The sequence below is a fragment of the Drosophila mauritiana genome, chromosome X (genome assembly GCF_004382145.1).
Source record: "Drosophila mauritiana strain mau12 chromosome X, ASM438214v1, whole genome shotgun sequence".
Classification (NCBI taxonomy): Eukaryota; Metazoa; Arthropoda; class Insecta; order Diptera; family Drosophilidae; genus Drosophila; species Drosophila mauritiana.
Window position 1 is genome coordinate 20,766,900 of NC_046672.1, and position 24,143 is coordinate 20,791,042.

The following is a 24,143-nucleotide window of genomic DNA, read 5'->3' on the forward strand; positions in this document are numbered from 1 at the left end:
CCCTTTTCCATACGCCTTTTGCCTTTTGTTGTTTGTTGTTGCCCATCCGCGACATGCGACAAAATAAAATGTAATTTCTCTTTCAGGCCCAGTTCTAGTTCCAGTTTGCAGTTTGCAGTTTGCAGTTTGCAGCTCCCAACCCTGGCCAACATGCGACAATTCAATGCTGACAACAACGACGAAAAATGGCAAGAATAACAACGATGGTAGCAACAAAATATGCAAATCGTAGTTTCCAGTTGGGCGAGGTCAGTTGTGCGGTAGAGGGGCGCGGTGGGGGGTATTGGCCAAATTGGAGTCAAGTGCAATCGCATAGCCGCCCCATCGAACATAAATAATTTAAGAGTGTGAAAACAAATTTTTTATGCCAGGACCGTCCGGAATTTTGTTTAGATTGTATTTCGTTTGACCAAAAATAAGTGCAGCCGAAAAAAGAAACGTCTTTTTTGTTATTGTTATAATCCGTTGAAATGCGATATGGTGATTTTTAATTGTTATGCTTTTTTAAATGATTTTATTTTGATGTTAGTTTTGTATCTCATTGCCATTGATTTCGTTGGCCCATTTAATAGTTTTTACAATCCCTGCACTTTGTTAACTTTATTTATGCCGTTCATTTGTATTCAAAAATGGGGCAGTGACATTTTAATTTCGGATTATTTTCATGCCAAAGGGTATCGCTGTTCGACTTTAAGTCACACATGCTCGAAGGTCATTATTAAATTGAATGTATCATCGGTAAACATTTATATGGTATAGTCCCACAAATAGTGTCATTGGAATAACAGCTCAATTCAGCGCATATGAACGTTTAAGTTTAGATATATTTATAGGATTTTGTTTTTTCTTCAGTGCATTTGTGCGATTTAGTTACATTACATGCAAGGGCATACTTCTAATGCTACAAACACCTGTCTCTGAACTTTTACTTAACGATTTTCTGGTAGGAACTCGATTTGTTTCAGCGGATTGTGTGGCTGACACTTGGCCACCAAAGGCAACGGTTCGAATAGAAGGCACTGCCATGAGCACTGCCTTCCATCCAATCCGCCGACTTAGGCGGCCAAATGGCCATACTCGTGCTTCTTGTATTCAGAGAAGTTGGGCGAACAGTTGGGTGAGCTGAGGAAACTGGACCTGTTGGAGATCTTGGTGCGCAGCCGTTTGGTGGTCACCAGTTGGGACATCTTGCGCAGCGTGATGTAGTCCTTGTTGAGCATGCGGCACAGTTCGATGAAGGTGCACAGTTGGGGCGACTTGAGCTGGGCGGCCAGATCGTAGGCGGAGTTGAGCACCTCCGTTTGGCGCTCGTACTTGTGGAGCACCGCGTGTGACTTGGCCATCAGCATGGTGCTGAGGAACTCCCAGATGAGGCTATTGCATACCCTGGCCTCCTCGATGGCCTTCTGCGCGTAGGACAGGCTCTGCACAAAGTGGTTCTGCTGCATATGCCGATCGGCCAGCTCGTGGAGCAAGTAGCTCCTTTCGATCGGCAGGCGGGCGAAGAGCAGTCGTTTCTCCAGGTACTCGATATGGTTTCTGTTGGCGAAATGAAATTGCCAATTAATCAGGTTTAAAATATTAGTTTATAAATTTATAAAAATAAGCCAATATTAGATTTCTTAAATTTTACATTTCGTTTAAGCACGTTTCCCACAGCTTTCAGACGTTTGTAGAGTATAGATCGACTATTAGATACCCGCTAAAGTTTAAGAAAATTTACAAAATATGTATGCCATCAGATATAGATGGCGCTATCTGATTGCTACTCATATATGGCATAAATTGGAGCATACTTCTAAACGCTATACTTCGAAATAACTGAAACTCACTGGTCTGCCAATCGATCGGTGCTCTGTTTGTCGGCGCCGGCATAGGAGTAGGTGGATCGATCCCCGAAGATGAGCTCCGTGTGCTCCAGGGGCTTGGCCACCGGTATGTTGAGCAGCTGGCACATGGCGCTCTTGTCGTAGGGCGTGACCCGCGTGGCCGGCAGGCGGTATCCCTCGCACAAACTGAGGGCCAGATTGTTGTACACCTCGTTCATGAACTCCGCCTTCCAGGGCATCAGTCGGTTCGTCTTGATTACCACGTAGCTGCCCATCACTTCCTCCACAAACTTGCGCAGGCGCTATAATTAATGTGGTTGATTATTTTAAATTAGCTGGTATCGCATAGGTGGTGTAACCCACCAGCCGTAGCTCACCTTGATGTCATTCCGCCCCCTCAGCACCTTAATGGTCCGCAGGATGCTCAGCATGTTTCGCCTGGTTTGGTACTGGATCCGGAACAAGTTCGCATCCCGCATGCGAGCCTCTATCCGGGGATTCCGATGGTAGTACTCCTTGTACATGGGTCTCCTTGCCTGGAGCATCCGTGTAAAGGTCTTAAGGCGCTGGAACGCATACTCCAGATACTTGGTGCGGTCCGGCGAGGAGCCGAAATGATTGTCCAGGAGACAGTTGGGTTGTCGGCGAAGTGTTTTCAGAAAGAAGAAATCGGTCCAGCTGCGACCCAGATAGTTCTGATAAAAGATCTTGGTCTTGCGACGCCTGCGCTCTCTTTCCAGTGGGGAGAGCATCACCTCCTTGCGATCGATCCTGCTCTGGACATCACACTCCCTTCGCTCCTTGAGGATCTTCCACAGCGGCCGCGTGTCGGCCCTTCGTAGCTCCTCCTGCTGATGGGCATAGAAGCCGGGCAGCTGCGAGGAGTGCTCCATGAAGAAGTTGGCCAAGCTGAAGCCCGTGCAATCCTTGAGATTCTCATCGACCAGCAGGAGGCGATTCTCGAAGCTCTTCAGAGCGGTGCCCGCATGCCGACGGACATTGTCGTGCAGCAGGCTCTTGTTCTCCTCAAACCGATTCAAATCGTAGAGGGCATCTCCGAGCTCCATGGACACATTCGCGTCCCACGCCTGCCTTACCTCCATGGCCCTCAAACTATCCTCCAATGCTTCCTGCGTCAGGGCCACCGATCTCTTGAACTTGCTGCGCAGATAAAGAGCCTTGTGATCCGTGCTCTCATTCTCTGTGATGCATTTGTCGAAGTACTTCTGGGCAAAGGTGTTCTTCCGCATCCGGGCAAAGTACTGACCCCAACTGCGGTAGATCCAACGCTGCTGCTCCGTCGGCCAGTCGAACGTTTCCCACGACTTCAGATTTGCCACCAAGAGGCCCGCCGGCGCCGATTGACTCGAGTCCTTCATTCTGCACCAACGTCTCTTTGTCGCTCAAGTAAAAAAAAATAAAAATAAATGCAGGAAACACCCTAAAAAATAAATGCTACAAAAAACGGAATCGAAACCAATTTGTCTCTTCTAAAACTGAAATGAAAATGAAGGAAAAATCCAGAGCACCTGCTAGGATCATAAAAATAACGCAATACCTAATAAAACATATATGTTCCAAATCAAGAATACATATACTTGAAATCCTTTTCCCTAGTAAGGACCAAATAAGCAGATTTAGGACGGTCTGTTTGTTTAGTCGAATTGAAAACCATGTTTCGTCACAATGGCTGATATCAGATGTTTTTTTTATGTTAAATGTGCGATCCTCACAAGCTTTTTACCTCGTTTAGAGGTGTTTTTGATTGATTCATTACCAGATAAGCTATAACAGTTCTTATAACAAGGAAAAATAAATCCCATACGCACGCTTAATTTTATCGACAGTTTATGTAATAAAATATATGTATGTTGGTAAACAAGAACGAGCGTAGGTGATGTTTTACAATGTTTTAAAATGTATAATATCTCCGTTGAAGACAGCCATTAACCATTAGAGCAATACAAAATCCAAATACAAAAGGTGCTGTGTACAAATATCAGTGCTCAAGGATCGCTGGGAAAGTCACTTCGGTTGGAAGGGATCCTTTTCGATGTACCTGTCCAGTCGCTTATCGCCATCGGACTCCACCTGAGATAGCTGGCCGAAGCCCTCCTCGTCGACAAAGCAGATCTCATGACCATCGGGGTCGGCGAGAATCACCACCGAAACGGTGGCCTTTCCTGGCGTATCCAGGGTAATCAGGGGTGTTAGAATGGCCCCACCAGCTGCTTTAACCGCGTCTTGGAGAGGCGGCTGCTGGGCCGCCGGAATGGCAAAGGCAATTCGTCCATAAGCCTTAGCTCTATTGATTGGCTCTGAGATCTGGGTGATCTCCAGTGAAGCCTGCTGTTCATCGTAAGTCAAACGCACGCTTGCTTCGCTCTCCTCGAGAACTTTCAGTTGGAGCAAATCGTGCCAGTATTTGCGCGAGTTCTGAAGATTGCTCACATTAAGCTCCACAGATTGGACAGGATCGGAGCTGGCAGAGGCCTGATCGATCACATAGAACTTGTAGCCATCGGGGGAGGTCAGCAGACTACCGGCTTTTCCAGCCACCTGTGTCACTGGATACGAGTGCTCAGCGGCGCGGGAAAGGATATCCTTGGAGTGTATGGTCACGCCCCCAAAATCATTGCCTGAATCGAAAAGAATAGGTATCGATTAACAGGATTTATAAATTAACTGGGGAATTAATTCAAAGGGAGACATTGAGTATATTTCAATATTGTAATGGTTTTTTAAATATATTCGCATTTATCATTCAGCTCACAGACTTTCGTTTTTAGTTCATTTTGTGATAAACAGAAATCCTCATCGCGGTTTTAAATACAATGACTGATAGATTTCGACCTACTTATAGATAACTATTTGCGTTTTCATAAAGCAAAAGATTAATAACCTACTATCTTTACGTACTTATGCCAAGTCACTTATCGAATAGCTATTATTAGTGAAACACTTAATTATAAAGTTGTCGATGATAGAATAACCCATTTGTACTTTAAGATAAGCCATCCCAATTTTACTAATGTGTTTGATTGTATATTTTGGGATATAACGCGGTCATCATTTTTAGGGTTGTAAACTTATTCAAATTTCAGAAATAAATATGCGAAATAGTCCACTATCTCTGATGATTCAAACCTTTTCAACTTCCAATTCTTATTAAAAACGCTATAATGCCTGATAAAATAAATAATTATTTTAGGATGATATTACTTGGCCCGTGTAAGGGTTAAGACGTTACCGCTAGTTCGCTTGCACTCAGAACTTTTAACCCTCATGTGAGCCTAACATTTTCATCCGGTATGTGTCTCACCCAGTTCGTAGCTGCTCACTCCATAGTTATACGTGAGTTCGATGACGAAATGCGAACTTTCGGGTCCATAACCCACCATCGTTTTGCTCCACCGGTTGTCGTAGGGCCTGTGAAGGATTAACGATTACCGGTTAGTCCTGTCGCAACACTCCGACACACAAGCGCGTAGAAGTCTCCCTCGCACTCACCCGTTGCAAGCTGCGTCGCATCCCTCCTTGAACTCCTCATGCCGCAGCACCTGTTGCCGTGCGAACGAGCGGGATGGCGATAGAAGGGCGCAACAATGATGAGAGAAAAAAGAAATTTTAACACAGTCATTATATGACATTATCGGGCATCTGGGCTTTTTAATTAGCAGCCGCGCGTCGTTGACACGTTGTCCAGATGAAACTACAGCCAGACACAACAACCTGCGATAAGGAAGTCTGCCGATTTCTGGCGATATCCCCCACCACTCCCAGCTCACCGTCATTCCCAAGATTTGGCGAAAGAAGAAGGCGTTTTTCGCCCGATCTCCGATTTTGAACACATAGTGCAGGGCGCGTCCCGAAATGGCCGACATCTTTGCGTTTATCAGCTGGCGTTTATTTAGCAAGTGTTTTCCGATCGAATTTCGGCCTTGTTTATGTACATTCCGTTTCAGTGTGGCCGTACGCAGAGCGCCAAATATTCCCAGCGACGGGAGCTTTTGCAAGTATCGATATTTTATAGTTTAGATAACTTATAATAATAAATTTAAAATTATTAAATGCGCTTTTTTGCTGATTAACATCTACGAGGAAAAACTAATGACCTTCAATAAACAAATGTCGGAGTTCACGTTTTGTAGCAAAAAATTATTGATGAAATGACTGAAGACACCTAAAAAATAGTATATCCAAAATTTATTCACAAAAGTCGATGGAAAAGCAATTATTGTAAACAATTTTATTATAAAAACGTATAAAATACGAAGCAAGCGAGCATATTAAACTATTTAATACATTATACATACAAGATCTAAGGACTATCATGATTTCGGACGAGAAAAAATTAAATCTGGAGGAACCAGACGGCTATAGTCATTACTATCACGATTTGTGTAAAGAGGAGTACATTTTGGATCACTTACACAGTCGGATTGGATGTGTCATGGTACGGGGAGCAGTATCCTATTAATTCCCCTGTAAATTGCAGTTTTTAACAGCAAAAATGAACGCGAATGTATATAATTGTGTATTAAAAACTGCACTTCCCTACTTCAAAAACATTTTTGGAAATCTAGAATGGAATTTTCACCACGACAATGCCCGAATCCACACGGCACGTTCAGTAAAAACAAGGATTCTAAGCGAAAATGTAAAAATTCTGGAATACACCCCAGACCTTAATATAGTAGAAAATATACGAGAGTGGTAAACAATATGCCACTCAAGAGGAAGCGATCAGCGGAATAAAACTCGGTTGGGGTACGATTACTTTGGATTACCTTCATAAAAATATAAGATTCACTACCCAGACGAATGTGTGAAGTCCTTAATTTAATTGAAAAATATTCTAATATATTTAAGTAAATCATCCCATTTTTTCGAAATAAATCGAATAAACTTAAATTATCGTATCCCGATGACCCAATTGTGATATACCCATTTATGGAATGTTTTTCTTTTTTATTTATATAAAAATCTATAAACAACAAACTGCATCCCATATAAACTTTTCATTTATAGAATTATTCAACGTTTGAATGAAAAAAAAAAATGTTCAAAACTCTAGCTTGAGCAGTTTTCTAAATATCTCAAATCAAAGATTTTTGCTCAAGTGGCGCTAACTTGATGATGCGCAGTGTATATAGATATATAGATGGTTATAGTTGATCATTAGGCTTCCGAAGGGCTAAGTTTGTAGTCATGGAAATGCCCTTCCGGTCGCTCCGAGTCTTGCGATTCTGCGTCCTGCTCTATTTTGTGCTGCCATTCCGGATCGAGTGCATCCTCCTGCTCTAGCTTGCACTGACTCCCCTCCAGCGGATCCGGTTCCGGATCGTGGGACTCTTGGCCTTGTTGACACTCATTTGGCCACTGGTTCGCCTGCGTGGTCGCCTCATTTCGGTGGCTTTCCCTGGAGAGATCTCTCTGCCGTAGCTTCTTCCTCTTGCGAAGCTGCTCCTGTTGAGCTTCCCGAGCGTCCTGATGCTGATCGCGGCCGTGCTCCTGCTCCTGCTCCTGACTCTCCCGACTCTGCTCCCTTCGCTTTCTGTGCGTCTTTCTCGCGCGGTGCCTTCGTAGGTGCAACTCAAGGGTTTGTCGCGAGACGCAGGGCTTCTGGCAGTGAATACAGGCAAAGGGCCATTCCTCGGCTGCCTCACCCGAGCCCGTGGATTCCGTGTGCAGCCGCTCGTGCCGCACCTGCGAGGCATGCGTGCCAAACTTTTTCTCGCAATGACCGCACTGGAACCGCCGCTGACCCTCGTGGACCACCCGAACATGCCGGCTAATGGCGCTCTTGTGGCGAAAGAGTTGCGGACACTGCTCGCACTTGAAGCGCTCCCAGGTGGGATTGTGGGTGCGCAGGTGGGTCAGTAGCTCCGTTCGGGTCACCTTGGCCACTCCACAGTGCTCGCACACGTGCTCCTTGCGCTGGGCATGACGCTTTAAATGCTCACCCAAGGCATTCTTCGTGCTGTACTGCCGGTTGCACAGCTCGCAGATGAGGTCGCGCAGCTCCTGCTGCAGTTGCTCCAGCTGTGGATGGGCGTTGCGCATGTGGGAGCGCAGCTGCTCGTAGCGAGTGAAGCACTTGTCGCAGCTGCGGCACAAGAAGGGTTTCGAGTAGCCCTGATGGACGCTGCGGATGTGGGCCTCCAAGTACGGTAGCTTGTACACCTGCTTGCCACACTGATCGCAGGCCAGGCCAGCGCGTCGTTTGCTGCCAGAGCCTTGGCTAAGCTGTTGCTGGCTGTTCTCGTACTCATCTGGATACTCCTCGTTCTCCCGGTCGTCAAGAATCTCCTTCTGATCCTCCTGCTTCTCCGGCAGATCTACCTGCTGCCCATCCGCCCGCTTTTCATGCTCTTCCTGTAGTTCCTGCTGATCTTCCTCTTGGTTTTCCCCGAGTCCATCGTACGGTGGCTCCTCCTTCACCTATGATAGAACTAAGAAAGTATTAATCCAGGTTTAACAAGCCGAAAAGGACATATATATCCACCCTGTCGACCGCGATGTCCACTGGCTGCCATTCAATCAGCTTCTGGCTGGATTCCCTTGCCACCTGACGCAGCTCCTCAAAGTAGACCACCGCGTTGTGGCACAGGTTGCAGATCTCAGTGGGAAATCCCTGCGGCTGCTGCAGAATGTCGATGTCCAGCAACTTCTGCAGAATCGCGATGATTCGCGGATCGGGACACTGGGTGTCGCGGTCGCGCAGATGACGCAGGCAAATCCTGCACAGGCGCGCGAGGTCCGTAAATGTGGTGAACATCGCCACGAATCGTGCGCGTCAAATGCAACGATCTTCGTGGAAAACTAATTCTTTTCTTCGCCTCCCAAATTTTCCTGCTGCGATGCATACGCACTGCCAGTATGACCAGAGGGGCGACCCCTGCGGCGCTGCCGTTGATCGCTCACTCTTATCGATATCGGTACCAATCCAGGTTATCAGCTTTAAAAAATGCTTTAGCTTGTATATCGAAAATATTAATATTATTAATATTATATTAATATTATTACAAATCGCAATGCATATTAATTCTTAGATATAATTTGTTTCCAATGTGAAGAATACATCTAGTAAGATGCTTTCGGTATTACCAGAAAAATAATATATGAAAAACAAACAATTGTTTGTTGAACGGCACGAATATGACCATTTTGACTCGCGAGTGACTCCGGATTGATTAAAATGATCGAGATAAGTTAAAGAAATATAAGCCAAATTGAGTTTTAAATTTTAGCGCCAAGATTAGCGATAGCTGTTGACGGCTGTTACAAGCAAATGCGGCGGTCGAAACCTCAAGGAATAGCCATGAATTGTTCTGGAGTCAAGGGAGCTTGCCCTGGAAGACTCCTATGACTCCTCCCCTCGATAATGACTCCAACTGCAACAAATTTACTTAATAATGTCTTACAAATATTTCAAATTCCAATTTCGATGTGGTTATTGGCGCATCGTGCTGTAGCCCTGGGTATCGTAATCGATAGTTGTGAAAAAGCAGGCGGCGATAGTGTTTGACAAAATCGACTGTGTTTGACAAAATCGACTGTGTTCCACCCCTCACAAAAAGTTGTGATCTGAGCGAAGTCGGTTGATTTCATTTCATTTTTTTTTTAAATTATTCGTGTCGCTGCGATCGGATCGGATTCCCCAATAATCTCTGAGCATACCGCCTATCCCTCAAAATGTCGTTGAATCCGCAGTACGAGGAAATTGGCAAGGGATTTGTGCAGCAGTACTATGCGATATTTGATGACCCGGCGAACCGGGCGAACGTGGTTAATTTCTATAGCGTAAGTGTTGTTGCTTCCCGCTTCTGCTCGTCGCCTTTCATCTCTCCTTTATCCGCGTCTCCGTCGTCGCCTGCACATTTTTCTCTTGCCATCCCCATCGCACGCACAGGTGACGCGCGGCGCGCCCTTGAAAAATTCCGCCTCCTTTCAGCAGAAAATGAATAGGGAAACTGTTGCAATGCGAAAAAGAGCGCGAAAAAGCAGCTGGAGATTTACGGTCGGCGTATCGTGATATCGTGGGAATAGGATGAATGTTGATAGGGACGGGGGCAGCGTTCGATTCTCGAAGTTTCGGGTGACACATTACGCCCATGCTCGCATAAATAAATACACACATACGAAATATATGGCCAACATACAACAGCGGTCAGCACGATAGGGCCCAATATATAATATAAAATCGTGAAAAAATATGGCATAATTGTGTTTCATTAGTTCCAATCTATTCAGTTTTTCTGTCACATAAAAGATAAAAAAAAAGAATAAAAATGCCTATAAAGATAAAATATTGAAAATAAGACGATCTGCTAGAAATGTTTGTAATTTAAATATTCACAGTTTTATAACCCATTTAGTTTTTAATAATGTTAAATATCATTACTGAATAATACTAAACATCATCATAACACTTAAATCATTATATTAATGCTCCTTCTTCGATTAAATATCTCAATACAAATTTTATACTTCCAGGCTACAGACTCATTCATGACCTTCGAAGGCCACCAAATACAGGGAGCACCCAAGATTCTGGAAAAAGTTCAGGTAAGTTCTGATTATATACAGCCATGGGCATATGTTCAATAATATTTTGCTTACCCTTCCGATTCCTGCAGAGTCTGAGCTTCCAAAAGATTACCAGAGTGATAACCACAGTGGACTCGCAGCCCACTTTCGATGGCGGAGTTCTGATCAACGTCCTTGGAAGACTACAGGTAAAACCAGAATTCTCAACAAGAAAACTGTCCTGAACTCGCTGTCGGGGGGAAATTCAATGACTGCCTGCGGCGGCGGTTAGAATATTAGCACTGCCGTCCAATCGCTTTTCTTTTCAAGTTTCGGATTTTGTTTTCGGTCTTTTCAACACGTAAATGCTTGACAATCATTTTTGCAACATATAGAACGTTTTGTTTTGACTCTCACATAAGAAAATTATTAATTTTGCACTGTTTCCCATTTATTTGTTATCATGTATGAGCTTTATTAAGCCTGCCACTTCTTTATTTCATTAAGTGTTCTTCATTCTAAGATACGTATGCATACTTACTAGTTGTTACTAGTAGAGTTAAAGGGTATACTATATTCGTTGAAAAGTAGATCTGATCTGGCCCTGTCCATATGAACGTCGAGATCTCAGGATCTATAAAAGCTAGAAGGTTGATATTAAGAAGACAGATTCTAGAGACATAGACGCAGCGCAAGTTTGTTGATCCATGTTGCCACGCCCACTCTAACGCCCACAACCCGAAAATTGTTCTGATATTTTTCAATATGAAAAATTATGAAATTTCGCGTTCTCATTCCAGTCGAAAAAGTCGACCATAGCAGTCTCTCTTGTTTTAACTATAATGTCCATTGAATTATTAATGCAATTATAGTAGGTAGATAAATGAAATGAATTTTAAAAGGAGAGATTTAAAAAACTTCGTCAATTAATTTTACGATACCTTATAGTTCAAAGTAGATATATTTAGAGAACTACAAGCAAATTTCAATCGCCCATCGCTTAAGACATAAACTCATTCATCATTCTTGCGCAAAATCGTAAGGGCAGTGCTATTTGCCGACCGCCGCTGCATCTATTATTCCATGTAAGCCACCTGAATCTGAATCGAATATCTCAACTCTGGTTATTACACAACGAAATACAAATGCCAAAACCAATGCAGACCGACGAGGATCAGCCGCATGCCTACATTCAGACCTTCGTACTGAAGCCGGTGGGCGGCAGTTTCTTTGTGCAGCACGATATATTCCGACTCTCGCTGCACGATGTGTAGCACCAGCGAGCCCGATCTGCCACGCCCAGTCCACAACAGACTCCAGCGCCCGGCTATATGTGTGTCAATCGAGATCGAGATCAGCAGCCAAACGATCAGCCAGCAGACACGAGACGAGAGCCAGTTAAAAAACGAAAGAAAGCAATATCTAAGCGATAGGATAGTTCTGCTGCTTGTCGACCTTATGCCGCCCAGCCATGCCCACTCCGCCCACACATACAAACATATTTATCCTTGGCGTCTCGTCCGTCGTCGTCCAATTTCTTCTAATTATCCTCACAGTACGTGAATGCCCAACGAAAATTAACCAAAATTCGTGCATGGTTTTCGTTGATTTTGAGTTGGATTTGCTCTTTCTTTCGGTTGGGGAACTGGAACCTCCTAATATCGCAATTTGAATGTAACACAAACAATTTCTGTAACCTCTACATACACGATTTAACTATTAACAAAACGGTTTTATTTATATTTTTAGATGCTTTAAAATTCATTGATATTGCTCTTATAAGAATTCTGTTTTTCATTTGTTACAAAACACAATCTAACTAGCCTCAACTTGCATATTGTTTTATTCATTAGCTCGAAGAAGAGAACTGTAAATATCCAAAATTGTTAATAGCACCCTAATATGCCTTAAGAAACTTTCAAATGTTATTCAATTTTGAATGGAACTGAGAAAAGTTTTGAGAAGTTCTTGTATCGCTGAGAAGCGTGAATAATATTTTGCTAGCACATTCAGTATAAAGTTTATTCTGCTCATGATAATGTTCTGGAGTTCTGTTCCATTTATCGAGCGACCCCTGTACAGTGAACCCTTTCAAACTGTGTGTACTCCTTTTTGATGTCTAACTCAAAACGTTGAAATTGGTTTTTCGCACGCTTGTTATTGACCTTAAATCTCACTGTTTGCCTGGCACTTACTAACGTATTTATGATTCCATTCTTTTGCAGTGCGATGACGATCCACCACACGCCTTCTCGCAGGTCTTTTTCCTGAAGGCCAACGCAGGCACCTTCTTCGTGGCCCACGACATCTTCCGTCTCAACATCCACAACTCTGCCTAGAAGCAACCCACACCCCTACACACACCACTCAGCACCACACATAATCGACATCCAAAGATGCCCAGCGCCTAATGATAACAACAAGTGGAACTCAAAAAAAAGCATAACAAAGCCAGCCAGCGGTCTCACGATTATCAACAAATACAAAAGTTAGAAAAAGAAAAGAAAAAAAAACAATAAAAAAATAAGAAATTAAACGCTAACTACTATTACGATGTCAACAAAATGGGCCGCCAGCTCAGCTTCATTTGTGCCCCATTGTGGCCGGTACTCTCGCTTTACGATCCACGGACCCCTAGAATTATATGTTCCGCGAACACCTGGAGCTCGCGCTCTAATTTAGCTAGGGCTATCGAATTTGGTAAGTGCCGTGCTACGACGAGCTCGTATTTCGAGTTCCGCTGAAACGAGCAGGAACAGCTGGCCGGCCTGACCGCCTACCTACATAAGTTTACAGTGATTTCTAGACCGTTTATATTTCCAATTGAATTATTTGTACTTTAATTATGAGGATTATTTTAGATAGCCATATATTGTAAACAATTACCAGATGAGCGGGACTACCACACAGTCGCAAGTGCCGACTCTTGCTTTCTTGTATGACTAATTGAGCGATGGCGAATTACTTTTTATTGAGAAAAAAAAAAAAACTTAAATATAAAGATAAACGTTAACAGTTTGGTTGTTTGTATGATTGGCGGCATGGCCAGTTGAACCGGAAAGAAATGTATACCCTTACAAGCTATTAAATGCATACGAAAGAAGCTCCGGCGGATCTGGCCAGCGGCTGCCGTCGGAAACTGAACGATTCACTTGTCGCGAAATGTGAACACCGCATCGAATCCGAACAGCACCCCATTGACGATGGACAGCGAGGCCTTGATGAGCGCGAGATCCCGAGTTCGGGTGCGGAAGGAGAACTCCCAGGCCTCGATGATGAACACACCGCTGGCCACGAACAGGGTGCAGCCCAGGACGCTGAAGAATATATCGATGCGCTTGTGTATGGGTGCCCGCATCAGAACACCTGCAATTTCAAGGTATCTTAAGTAGGTTTGCGTGCACAAGTGCCTTCTTGGTTAACTTCTCTTGGTATTTTAAAAGGAGTGGGACTCTTAAGGATCGGAATGCATGCTAAGGCGTACCTGCAAAGACCCCGATGACCACTATGATGTAGCCCGTGAAGGTGCCAGTGGCCAGGAACGAAGTCATTATATCGCGATCGTTGAAGCTGTAGAAGTGGAGCACCAGACACGCTACCGCAAAGCCCTGGAAAAATGAGGGGATGTTCATTTGTGATGCTTCTTGGTGTTTTTATAATTTCCGAGTCTGTCTGCTATTTCGCGTCTTTGCTTGTAATTCCCAAGTCGTTTTTTAGAAACAAATCATTGTTTGCTATTCATCTAGCCATCACGTGGAATCACTTGAAAAAAAATCCTTTACCAGTTCGAGAAACTTGACCACATTGAGGCGGCCTTTCCGCTCGCCATGAGACATTTTGTGAAACTGCTGCCGCTGACAGTCCTCGAAAATGTGGTCCAGCTTGAAAGTGTGCGTGTCGCAACTCAAGAAAGTTCCAAATTCTTCCGATTGGCCTCTTTGGAGCGTGCTCGCGACGGCAGAGCGCTGGACAAACTGATTCTGATTCGGAAATGGTTGGCGGATGGCAGGCAAATGCGGCTGCAGTTTGCAGTTGGGCGCAGTCGGGCCCAGCCAGCGAAATTAATTAATTACACTTAGGAAATAGGCTTTTCATTCTTGTTCCCATCCCTGTGTACCCGCCCACGTCCGCCCGACCTCTCGGTTCCATCGCTGGAGTGGACACCGTCTGCGTTCTCCGCTGCCAGCTGCACTCGAGCCCCATCCCTTCCAGCTTGATTGAGTGGAGCATAATGACTGTATCTGCATGCATGCTCTGTGCCGGTGGGTGGCCAATGGCCAGTGGGCAGTGGGCAGTGGGCAGCCGCCCAATGGACTCGGACTCATTGTGCTCGCATGGCCATTACCCCAAATTTGCTGCCTAACCTTCGGGCCCAAGATCGGAGCTAATTCGCGGAATCGGGGCCAACGGGTCGCCAATTTTCCGATGGCAACCAAGTGGATAATGGAAAACATATTTTGAGGAAAAGTTCTCCGGGGAAATCACTTCCTCAAATCATGATTAATCTAGTGGACTTTATGGGAAGTTCAGAGTGGATTATTAGGTTGTAAGGTTGGATTGCAACGCTTTTCACATGTAAAAGAGGAATTGTAATGCATAAAAAATATTATTTAAAATATTAGATGTTGGTTCCTGTTACTGTACTTTTTAAGTGCATTTAAAAGCTTAGAGCAACAAAAGTAACAAGCCGAATTTTATATACCCTTCAATTAAAAAGGCTTAGATTAAGTGTAGTGGTAGCTAAGTCGTTCGGTTTTAATAAAATTTATTAAGTAACGTTGCAGATCATTAAAGCTATATTTTCCCCGTATTTTTAAGGATCGTTAAGCTGTAAAAATAATCGGCTATCCCATTCCGATCGCTCCTAGTTCAGCTAAATAATATAGTTTATCAAATTAGATTAGTAATTACATTTCCGACCCGGCCTTATCTACTACCTGCAGTAGGTTTAATAGTTTAAATAAATACGATTACGTGGAAATAAACAGACACGGTAAGATTGAGTTGGATGTTAATTCTGACCAACAATATACAGAGGTGGTCAAAAGTATTTACACAACGAGCTTTTTTTTCAATTGTCAACTAATTGAAAAAAAAGCTCGTTGTGTAAATACTTTTGACCACCTCTGTATATACTTTGTTTCCTGACTAAAACAATAACACCTCCTATGTTCTATGGTACCAATCTGAAAACAAGATAAGTTGTTATTACAATTATTACATTATACAGCTGAGGAAATCTATTTATAACCGGTTGTGATTTTTAAATTAGTTCTCTATAGAACCCGTTGAGTGCCCCATTAATTTCAAAATCTAACCATTAAAATATATGTTTTTAGAATAATTTCTTACTAGTAGCAACCAGAAGTACATACGATTATTTGTTATCACAAGCCCAGCTTATCAGTTTGAAGGCAACTTTTGATATGATTGAACGCATACAGGTGCGCTTCGAAACTATATTTAGCTCTTCTTATCGCTACACTGTTTTGATTAATCCGTATTTTCTGTTTCAATTTTGAAAATGCATTTTTCGAGAACTTACTACCAGAACGAAATCTAATTGAGCTTTGGCAAGCTTTTTGTCTCAGCAATTTTACGGTAATTAGCGGCAATTCCCATGCTATTGTAGTTCTATTAAATGTTAATCGCCAGCACTTTACAGTGACAGCAAAACTAGTTATACGTAGCTGCGAACTATGATCGAAAAAGATACACCACCGAGCTACGGAGTTACAAGTTTTTCAGAAAAAACGCGGAAGGTGTAAGAAAATACGATAAATATTATGCAGCATGTTTATAAATTCAAAATAAATAGAAGGAAACAATTTCCAAGCTAGCTATTCTATATAATCAATCAAAAACCTGAAAAAATAGGAATTTTAAGAACAAGATTCACTCAAATCGATATACCCAATCTACAAGGTATCAACTGCTTCTGTTTTGAAACGCAACCCGATTATAACCGATGTCAGTATGCAAGTGCACCTGCAGCTATCAAAATGCTTAACCCCGAACTCATATCGCTGGAGAACCAGGTGTTCCGATGCTACCTGGGATGGTCGGCTATATTGATTCTGAAGATCTTCGCCGCTGGTATTTACACGGGTCTCATGCGCTTCTTTACGGCCGTAAGTATCCTGCAGCATCTACATTGTATCTACATGAAAATGGGTTGAGATTCGTGTTTCTACATTCACACTCGCGGCCAGTTCAAGGTGACTTTTATATGTATACTTGATTTTAGAGATTGGAAAGTTGGATCGCATGTGAGAAGGCGAAACATATATATATAATAATTTTATTTATTATTATGTTGTTAGCTAAACCTATTCTCGTTTATTAACGCACAATTTAGGGTATTTTGTTTTTGCTGCCTTACCATTGTGGCCTCTGCAGTATTCTTCGGGCATTTTTTGCTTGAAAAACACTCGCTTCTCTTTATAGGCAAGCACTCTCTTTCTCTTCGCCGCAAAATGCGCTAGTTCGCCTCCGCCCTATTCGCCTACTCGCTTACGCCGCAGAGAGAGCTTTTATTTGCCGGTATAAAAAAAAGGCGCACGCGAGTATCGCTCATTTAATATTTCAGCGACGACCGAGCAAGTTGTTGAATTCAGACCAGGCATTTTAAGCAATATAAAGATAATAAAGTTATAGTTAAATCACATACAATGGCCAGCCCCGTGGAACTGCTCAGCCTCTCCAATCCCGTCTTCAAGAGTTTCACCTTTTGGGTCGGAGTTTTGGTGATCAAAATGCTGCTGATGAGCCTTCTGACAGCCATCCAGCGGTTCAAGACGAAGGTGGGTGATGGGTAAGGGCGGGGCGGGGAGCTGGTCGCACAGTGGGGTCAAAGTCTCGGCGCCAGTGAAAGTTTGAATGGATCTAACGAAATAGATTAGTGAATTTATTAAGGTTGAAAGTTATTAGAATTCAACTAGCAACGGTGATAATTAATAATGTAACTTAATCTATTAGTATACAAAATATGTGGAAATAACGAGTGAAATTTTAAGAGAAATTAACTAATTAAAAATGCAGACTTTATATTAAAAACATTTAACAATTGCAAAAATTAAAAAAATTAAAATAAAAAATAATGTGACGCATTGCAAATAAGTATTACATTATAATAGAATTTTTAGTTTACCATGTTTTATTGTTAATATTGGCTTATCACCTGGATTCTAAAAACTGATATGCCACAACTTTCAAATAATATTAATAATAATAATATTTAAATAATATATTTACAAATACATTAACATTAGCTTACGCGAAGTATTAGCTGCTATTATTGCTTGGTGATACGTTATTAATTATTTTCATTTAAATAATGGTTTGGGCGATGGTAATTCAGATTATATAAAATGCCTCGTACCTTTTGACAATTTAGGATGACACAGATAATAAGAAAAGGTGTGGATCGAATTGAACACGTAGTTATAAAGACTTGGACTTTGGGAGGGCTGTACAAAATGATACGAAATTAAAATGCACATCTCTAAGTTTTTGTATTAAGATTCTCTAATCGGTATCTTCATTTTCAGACCTTCGCCAACCCCGAGGACCTGATGTCCCCCAAGCTGAAGGTCAAGTTCGACGATCCGAACGTGGAGCGTGTGCGCCGTGCCCACCGCAACGACCTGGAGAACATCCTGCCCTTCTTCGCCATCGGTCTGCTCTACGTCCTGACTGATCCGGCCGCCTTCCTGGCCATCAACCTGTTCCGCGCCGTGGGCATCGCCCGCATCGTCCACACACTGGTCTACGCCGTGGTCGTGGTGCCCCAGCCTTCCCGAGCCCTAGCCTTCTTCGTGGCCCTGGGCGCCACCGTCTACATGGCCCTGCAGGTCATCGCCTCGGCCGCCTTCTAAGCACATAGGTCTAGTCCTTCTTGTTTTTTTTTAAAGCATTTTGAAATAATTTCATAAATATAGAGTAGAGTTACGCCTACCTCGGCTTTGGTGCTGTTGGATCACAATCTAAGTGTTTTCTTCTTGGGGAAATTCAATATGCCAAAAATTCAATACAGTTACTGAACTACAAGTAACAAATTTTCAATTTTATAGAAATGTATCTCTACATCTCAATCTCTATATCTCAATACATCCATATGTATTATGATATAGTACATATGCATATACAGATGGCAGTAATCAATTTACCATACCATAACTAAAATAACTTGTCTTCTGAATACTAAGTACCTCGTTTTGTGAATAGATCACTTTGTCGACATACATACATATGTATGTAGGTAAGAGCTTAGAAAAGAAAAGTGCTGTATAATGCTTGCTATAGGATTATTTAGTGTAGCATACGTTATAACACTACAAAATGTTTAACATGCAGCTTTTCCAATACATGTATATGTAGCTGTAAAAGCACAGTTGGAGATAAGTTACAGCTTTAAAGTTTTGATGATTTGGTTTTTAATTTATAGTTTGGTATTTTAAAAGCGTAGGAAACTGATTCGGATTTCAGCATTACGTTTAAAATTAAAACAAACCAATTTTAAGTTTGGAAACGTATCTGGTACTACTGCGGAATCTTATTAGTTAGATTACGCATTTATTTTCAGTGCAGGAAATCGCAGATCAAGCCATGCTGTGTATGAAGGAGAGCGAAACCGGTTATCACTATTTGTTTCATTCTCACCATAACAATGGGATAATTACTCTAAAAAAATCATAATAATTTTGGACCACAATGTATAAAAGCAAATCCACAATTCCAATGAGATCCAATGAAAAATCAAATAAAATACAAGGCAAATTAAATTTATCCATATCTAAGTAACAGTTAAATATGGAAAATTCATACAAACTTTTCTGATTATTTATTTTGTATCCGAACATTATATTATATATATATATATATATATTATATATAGTGAGAGGAAAAAAGCAGTAATGTCAAATCAAAAATTTTTATATTAATATATTAAATTTTTATTTAAATGAAAATAACTCTAAAGTAATGGCATTTCAAGTTTTTTTTTTAAGTATGAAAAAATATATGATATGAATATTTGTCACACTGTTGTTTTATGTTGTATTGAGCATACGCACCACTGTGCGCTGCCGCCGTCTCTGCCGGTGTCGCAGTCGACCGTTAGCCGCAAGTTGAGTGCGTTGGTTAGATTCCGATTCCGTTCAATTGCCTTCGTTGGCAGCATCGTAGCGGTCGCTTTTCGCAGTTCGCGCTAGTTAGTCGCTCCTGGGTCACTAATCACCAGCACTGGTAAGTAAAACTTAAGCTGACAACTGTGCAAAGTACATTCGTCCTGATCCTTTTCCCTCGAAGTTCATTGTGCTGCCTCTTTCTTGCACATTTTCAACCGGCGAATTATAAATATGTAGAAGTACAAAGAATACGAGAGAGAAACATGTGCTTGCTATTTTGTATGTTGTTTTTTCTTCTCACATATTCGCCGTTCGTTTTTGTTTTTGTTGTTCTATTTTGAAGCCGCGTGCTTGTGAAACAACTATACATATATGTATATGGAAAAATGCGTGTGTGTGCATGTCAGCGGCGGGGGAGATAAACAAGAAAGAGCAATAAAAAGGAAAACCGTGAAAGTTGAGAGTTTACACAGAAAAAAAGAAACAAATTAATATTAAAATCAAGTAATTTTAAAATGCGATGTTTTGATTCGAAATTCTCATAAATAATATTTAAGTCGTCTAAAAATGTTTCTAAATTTTACTGCTCACCCTTGCATTCAAATTGTTTGATTTATATTTTATATGCTATATTTATATTAATACAGGATAGTTTAATAAATAAAGTATCTCAATACCACTTTATACAGCTTCCTTTTAAATTAAAAACATGACGTATAATTTAATGAATAGATTCATCGGGTCGTTTGATAAATTGTACGTAGCTTTCATAATTACTTCTAAGTGCAATTTATTAATTATAAATATTAGGAAGTTTATATAAACACTTAGGTAGCATTTTAGAAAGACTTTGCGCTCCATTCAATTATTAAGTTAATTTAATACATGCTGATACTACTGATTCCGACCTACCCTATCATTAGTCCTCGGTTCACAAGATACCCTTACAACGTTGGTAACGTTTTTTTTTTTTCATATAATAACAGTTCCCTTATTTGAGTTTACTTTGTAGGTGATAAATATGTTTCGAGTGGCGTGTCCGTATACAGCGCAAGCAATCAGTGCCACCTGGAAAGCTTATCTATAAAATGGAAACCCACTTGAACGACAGTAGCCCTTATTTATTTACCAAGTTAAAGGGCTTCGAACTGGAAACTGAACGTCTAAGATAGACTGAAGGATCAATGAACGGGAAATCCGTAGAACACATTCCACAAAGAATCGAATAGAATCCATAGAACCGAATGACCTCGCGTATTTTGAAATTTCGATGTGATAAGGAAAGCCTTGAGCTTGAGCTAAGAGTCTTAGTTTTGTATCCTTTAAATAATTACAGCTAGAAAAATGCCGTATCAATGAACGGGAAATCCGTAGAACACATTCCACAAAGAATCGAATAGAATCCATAGAACCGAATGACCTCGCGTATTTTGAAATTTCGATGTGATAAGGAAAGCCTTGAGCTAAGAGTTTTAGTTTTGTATCCTATAAATAATTACAGCTAGAAAAAATGCATATGTACATATATGTGAAGTTTCTCAGGAGAATTCGAATTCGGGATCTGGCAAATTGAAACAAACAAGCTGCACTTCCTGTTTCCAACTGATTTGTATATCCTTAAGTTTTGTCACGTCATCGCTTTTGGGCCCGACCTTTTCGCTTTCGATTGAATAGTAATCTCACGCAATTTCGCAACCTCGTCGCAATGAGACAACAGAAAATATATTTTGATTGAGATTTTTCCCCCATTTATTTGCACACCGGAATCTGGGGTGATAAGGTACGGGTCATCGGGGGTCCACCGGCACCATCTGGCGTTTGTACGATCGCGAATCAAGCGAATCTATTCAAATTCAGGAGCAGATAAGCTTTTTCAAGTCATACTATTATCACTAAACACAATTCCAATTTTAATTAATAAATCGTATCTTAGTTGGGGTCTCATATTGTAAGATACTTTCTTGGTACGCGCCCACAAAAGAATTCCCAAACTCCGGGACATAAAAGGTTCCCTTATCCTTTCGTCTGTAGAAGAAGAAGGTTACACTTTTATATTGCTTCTAGAAATATATTAAAGTAAGCAAGTAATTTATTTACTTTACACTTATTGTACTAACCTTTCCTGTAGATAATTACGCTAGCAGGCGAAATCATTTCAACTAATTGCTATATTTTCAGAACCATGTTCCATTCGCTATAGAGATTCCCAAACACATTTTAATAACCATTTCTTCCTCCTTTCAGAGATGCCACAACCGAAGCCATACGAGAGGCCCGCGGACTTCATTGATCCCGGCAAGCCGTCCAAGTGCAAATGGCATCTGGGAACAGCCGAGAAGTCGCCCCACATCCATCGGGGCATCGCCCACCGCCAGCAGATTACGCCCAACATCCTCGAGGTGATCGGATGCACTCCACTGGTCAAGTTGAACAACATTCCCGCCAGCGAGGGCATCGAATGCGAGATGTGTAAGTTTATAGCCTGAAAATCCACCGAAGAATTCGACTGACTTAGTCATAAAATCTCATTTCCTAACCCACAATTTTCTGTGCAACAAAACGAACAGATCTAATCTAAGATAATTTAATTGCCTCTTTCCTCTCTACAGATGCCAAGTGCGAGTTCCTTAATCCGGGAGGATCCGTGAAGGACCGCATTGGCTACCGCATGGTGCAGGACGCCGAGGAGCAGGGCCTGCTCAAGCCAGGCTACACCATCATCGAACCAACGTCTGGAAACACGGGCATTGGACTGGCAATGGCCTGTGCCGTTAAGGGATACAAGTGCATTATCGTGATGCCGGAGAAGATGTCCAACGAGAAGGTGTCTGCGCTGCGAACCCTCGGCGCCAAGATCATACGTACTCCCACGGAGGCAGCCTACGATTCGCCGGAGGGACTGATCTACGTTGCGCAGCAGCTGCAGCGGGAAACGCCCAACTCGATTGTCCTGGATCAGTATCGCAACGCTGGCAATCCGCTGGCTCACTACGATGGGACTGCCGCCGAGATCCTGTGGCAGCTGGAGAACAAGGTCGATATGATAGTGGTATCCGCGGGAACGGCGGGAACTATCAGTGGTATTGGGCGTAAGATCAAGGAGCAGGCTCCCAGTTGCCAGATAGTCGGCGTGGATCCCTATGGCTCGATCCTGGCCCGCCCTGCTGAGCTCAACAAGACCGATGTGCAATTCTACGAGGTGGAGGGCATTGGCTATGACTTCCCGCCCACCGTGTTCGATGACTCCGTCGTGGATGTGTGGACGAAAATCGGCGACTCGGACTGTTTCCCCATGAGCAGACGCCTGAACGCGGAGGAGGGTCTGCTGTGCGGCGGCTCCAGTGGCGGAGCGATGCACGCTGCCCTCCAGCATGCCCGCAAATTGAAGAAGGGCCAGCGGTGCGTGGTCATTCTGCCCGATGGCATACGCAACTACATGACCAAGTTCGTGTCGGACAACTGGATGGAGGCGCGCAACTTCAAGGAGCCGGTAAACGAACACGGTCACTGGTGGTGGAGCCTGGCCATCGCCGAGTTGGAGCTACCCGCTCCCCCGGCCATTCTCAAGTCGGATGCAACGGTTGGTGAGGCTATTGCCCTGATGAAGAAACACCGCGTGGACCAGCTGCCCGTCGTGGATAAGGATGATGGGTACGATCACCGCAATCCCTTCCTTTCGCTCCACCGTTTATAACCTATTGTTTTTTCCCCACTTAGTTCTGTCTTGGGCGTCGTGGGTCAGGAGACGCTGATCACCCAGATCGTGAGCATGAACCGCCAGCAGTCCGATCCCGCAATCAAGGCGCTCAACAAGCGAGTAATCCGACTGAACGAATCCGAGATTGTGGGCAAGTTGGCCCGCGTCCTCGAAGTGGACCCCAGCGTGCTCATCCTGGGCAAGAACCCGGCCGGCAAGGTGGAGTTCAAAGCTCTGGCCACCAAGCTGGACGTGACCACTTTCATTGCCGCCGGCAAGCAGAAGCCCAAGGCCAATGGCACCACCAACGGCGGCAGCCACTAAACTGGAACGTTCCCAACTCCTGATCTGTGTCCTAGAAATCCAACCACCTACAGACTATGTTACGCATTTTTAACTTATACCCGCATGCATTTTGATTATTTCAAATAAAGTTTTATCCTAAAGTATCAAAGTATATATCAAAAATGGTATGATATGGCTAGAACTGAAACATCCTACGTTGCTTAACGAATGAATTAAAAGTATTTTAAACTCATGATATTAATAATTAAATTAATTATAAGTAAACCTGGAAGTTGAAAAATGGCTTAAGGGCTAAAGATCTCATTTTTATTTAATTCATCCAATTTGCGCCATTTCTCCTGGAATTTTATACTGTGTAAGATATTTACTCTCTTCGAAGCTGTTCATATTCCACGTTTATAACGAAAAAATCAGTGGATATATTGTTTGGTTATCCTCAGGAGAAATCTTATGAAAGAATTTTCTATTAGTTTATAAATGCAAGTATACAATTACCCATGTACTGTGGTAAGTATTAGCAACTTTAATAGGCAGAAATTGAACATAAAAATGTCAGGAACACTTTGAAATTAACAAATATTCCAAATCACTAGCTCTCGAGACGATTCTTTCAAGCCAATGGCAAGAAGTTTCTTTTAATTTCAAACCAGA

General features: G+C 42.5%; 7 protein-coding genes across 8 annotated transcripts; 3 read left to right on the forward strand and 4 right to left on the reverse strand.

The window, feature by feature from the left end:
* Positions 1 to 517: 517 nt before the first annotated feature.
* On the reverse strand, positions 518 to 3,556 carry LOC117146596. The gene is made up of 3 exons (XM_033312921.1): positions 2,207 to 3,556; positions 1,833 to 2,131; positions 518 to 1,539 (listed from the first exon to the last, which is right to left on the reverse strand). Exons 1-3 carry the CDS (start codon positions 3,206 to 3,208, stop codon positions 1,056 to 1,058), a joined length of 1,785 nt encoding a protein of 594 aa, XP_033168812.1. The 5' UTR covers positions 3,209 to 3,556; the 3' UTR covers positions 518 to 1,055.
* A 168-nt stretch (positions 3,557 to 3,724) lies between these two features.
* On the reverse strand, positions 3,725 to 5,808 carry LOC117146599 (glyoxalase domain-containing protein 4). Its single transcript, XM_033312923.1, has 4 exons — positions 5,618 to 5,808; positions 5,340 to 5,389; positions 5,152 to 5,258; positions 3,725 to 4,468 (listed from the first exon to the last, which is right to left on the reverse strand). Exons 1-4 carry the CDS (start codon positions 5,711 to 5,713, stop codon positions 3,855 to 3,857), a joined length of 867 nt encoding a protein of 288 aa, XP_033168814.1. The 5' UTR covers positions 5,714 to 5,808; the 3' UTR covers positions 3,725 to 3,854.
* Positions 5,809 to 6,779: 971 nt separating this feature from the next.
* On the reverse strand, positions 6,780 to 8,726 carry LOC117146597 (zinc finger protein 84). The gene is made up of 2 exons (XM_033312922.1): positions 8,338 to 8,726; positions 6,780 to 8,273 (listed from the first exon to the last, which is right to left on the reverse strand). Exons 1-2 carry the CDS (start codon positions 8,608 to 8,610, stop codon positions 7,011 to 7,013), a joined length of 1,536 nt encoding a protein of 511 aa, XP_033168813.1. The 5' UTR covers positions 8,611 to 8,726; the 3' UTR covers positions 6,780 to 7,010.
* Positions 8,727 to 9,402: 676 nt separating this feature from the next.
* Positions 9,403 to 12,897, forward strand: LOC117146601 (probable nuclear transport factor 2). The gene is made up of 4 exons (XM_033312925.1): positions 9,403 to 9,635; positions 10,329 to 10,400; positions 10,472 to 10,570; positions 12,587 to 12,897. The coding sequence occupies exons 1-4, from the start codon at positions 9,528 to 9,530 to the stop codon at positions 12,698 to 12,700; spliced, it is 393 nt and encodes a 130-aa protein (XP_033168816.1). The 5' UTR covers positions 9,403 to 9,527; the 3' UTR covers positions 12,701 to 12,897.
* A 410-nt stretch (positions 12,898 to 13,307) lies between these two features.
* LOC117146600 lies at positions 13,308 to 14,352 on the reverse strand. The gene is made up of 3 exons (XM_033312924.1): positions 14,144 to 14,352; positions 13,846 to 13,969; positions 13,308 to 13,727 (listed from the first exon to the last, which is right to left on the reverse strand). The coding sequence occupies exons 1-3, from the start codon at positions 14,195 to 14,197 to the stop codon at positions 13,510 to 13,512; spliced, it is 396 nt and encodes a 131-aa protein (XP_033168815.1). The 5' UTR covers positions 14,198 to 14,352; the 3' UTR covers positions 13,308 to 13,509.
* Positions 14,353 to 16,348: 1,996 nt separating this feature from the next.
* Positions 16,349 to 18,345, forward strand: LOC117147353 (microsomal glutathione S-transferase 1). 2 transcript variants are annotated; one of them, XM_033314216.1, is made up of 2 exons: positions 16,349 to 16,492; positions 17,912 to 18,345. In XM_033314216.1, exons 1-2 carry the CDS (start codon positions 16,364 to 16,366, stop codon positions 18,236 to 18,238), a joined length of 456 nt encoding a protein of 151 aa, XP_033170107.1. In that variant the 5' UTR covers positions 16,349 to 16,363; the 3' UTR covers positions 18,239 to 18,345. The 2 variants fall into 2 exon arrangements, with proteins under 2 accessions (XP_033170107.1, XP_033170108.1); XM_033314217.1 differs by lacking the exon at positions 16,349 to 16,492 and adding an exon at positions 16,973 to 17,164 and having other exon boundaries at positions 17,912 to 18,337.
* A 1,153-nt stretch (positions 18,346 to 19,498) lies between these two features.
* LOC117147352 (cystathionine beta-synthase-like protein) lies at positions 19,499 to 23,645 on the forward strand. The gene is made up of 4 exons (XM_033314215.1): positions 19,499 to 19,607; positions 21,734 to 21,958; positions 22,099 to 23,140; positions 23,207 to 23,645. Exons 2-4 carry the CDS (start codon positions 21,736 to 21,738, stop codon positions 23,508 to 23,510), a joined length of 1,569 nt encoding a protein of 522 aa, XP_033170106.1. The 5' UTR covers positions 19,499 to 19,607; positions 21,734 to 21,735; the 3' UTR covers positions 23,511 to 23,645.
* The last annotated feature ends 498 nt before the right edge of the window (positions 23,646 to 24,143 follow it).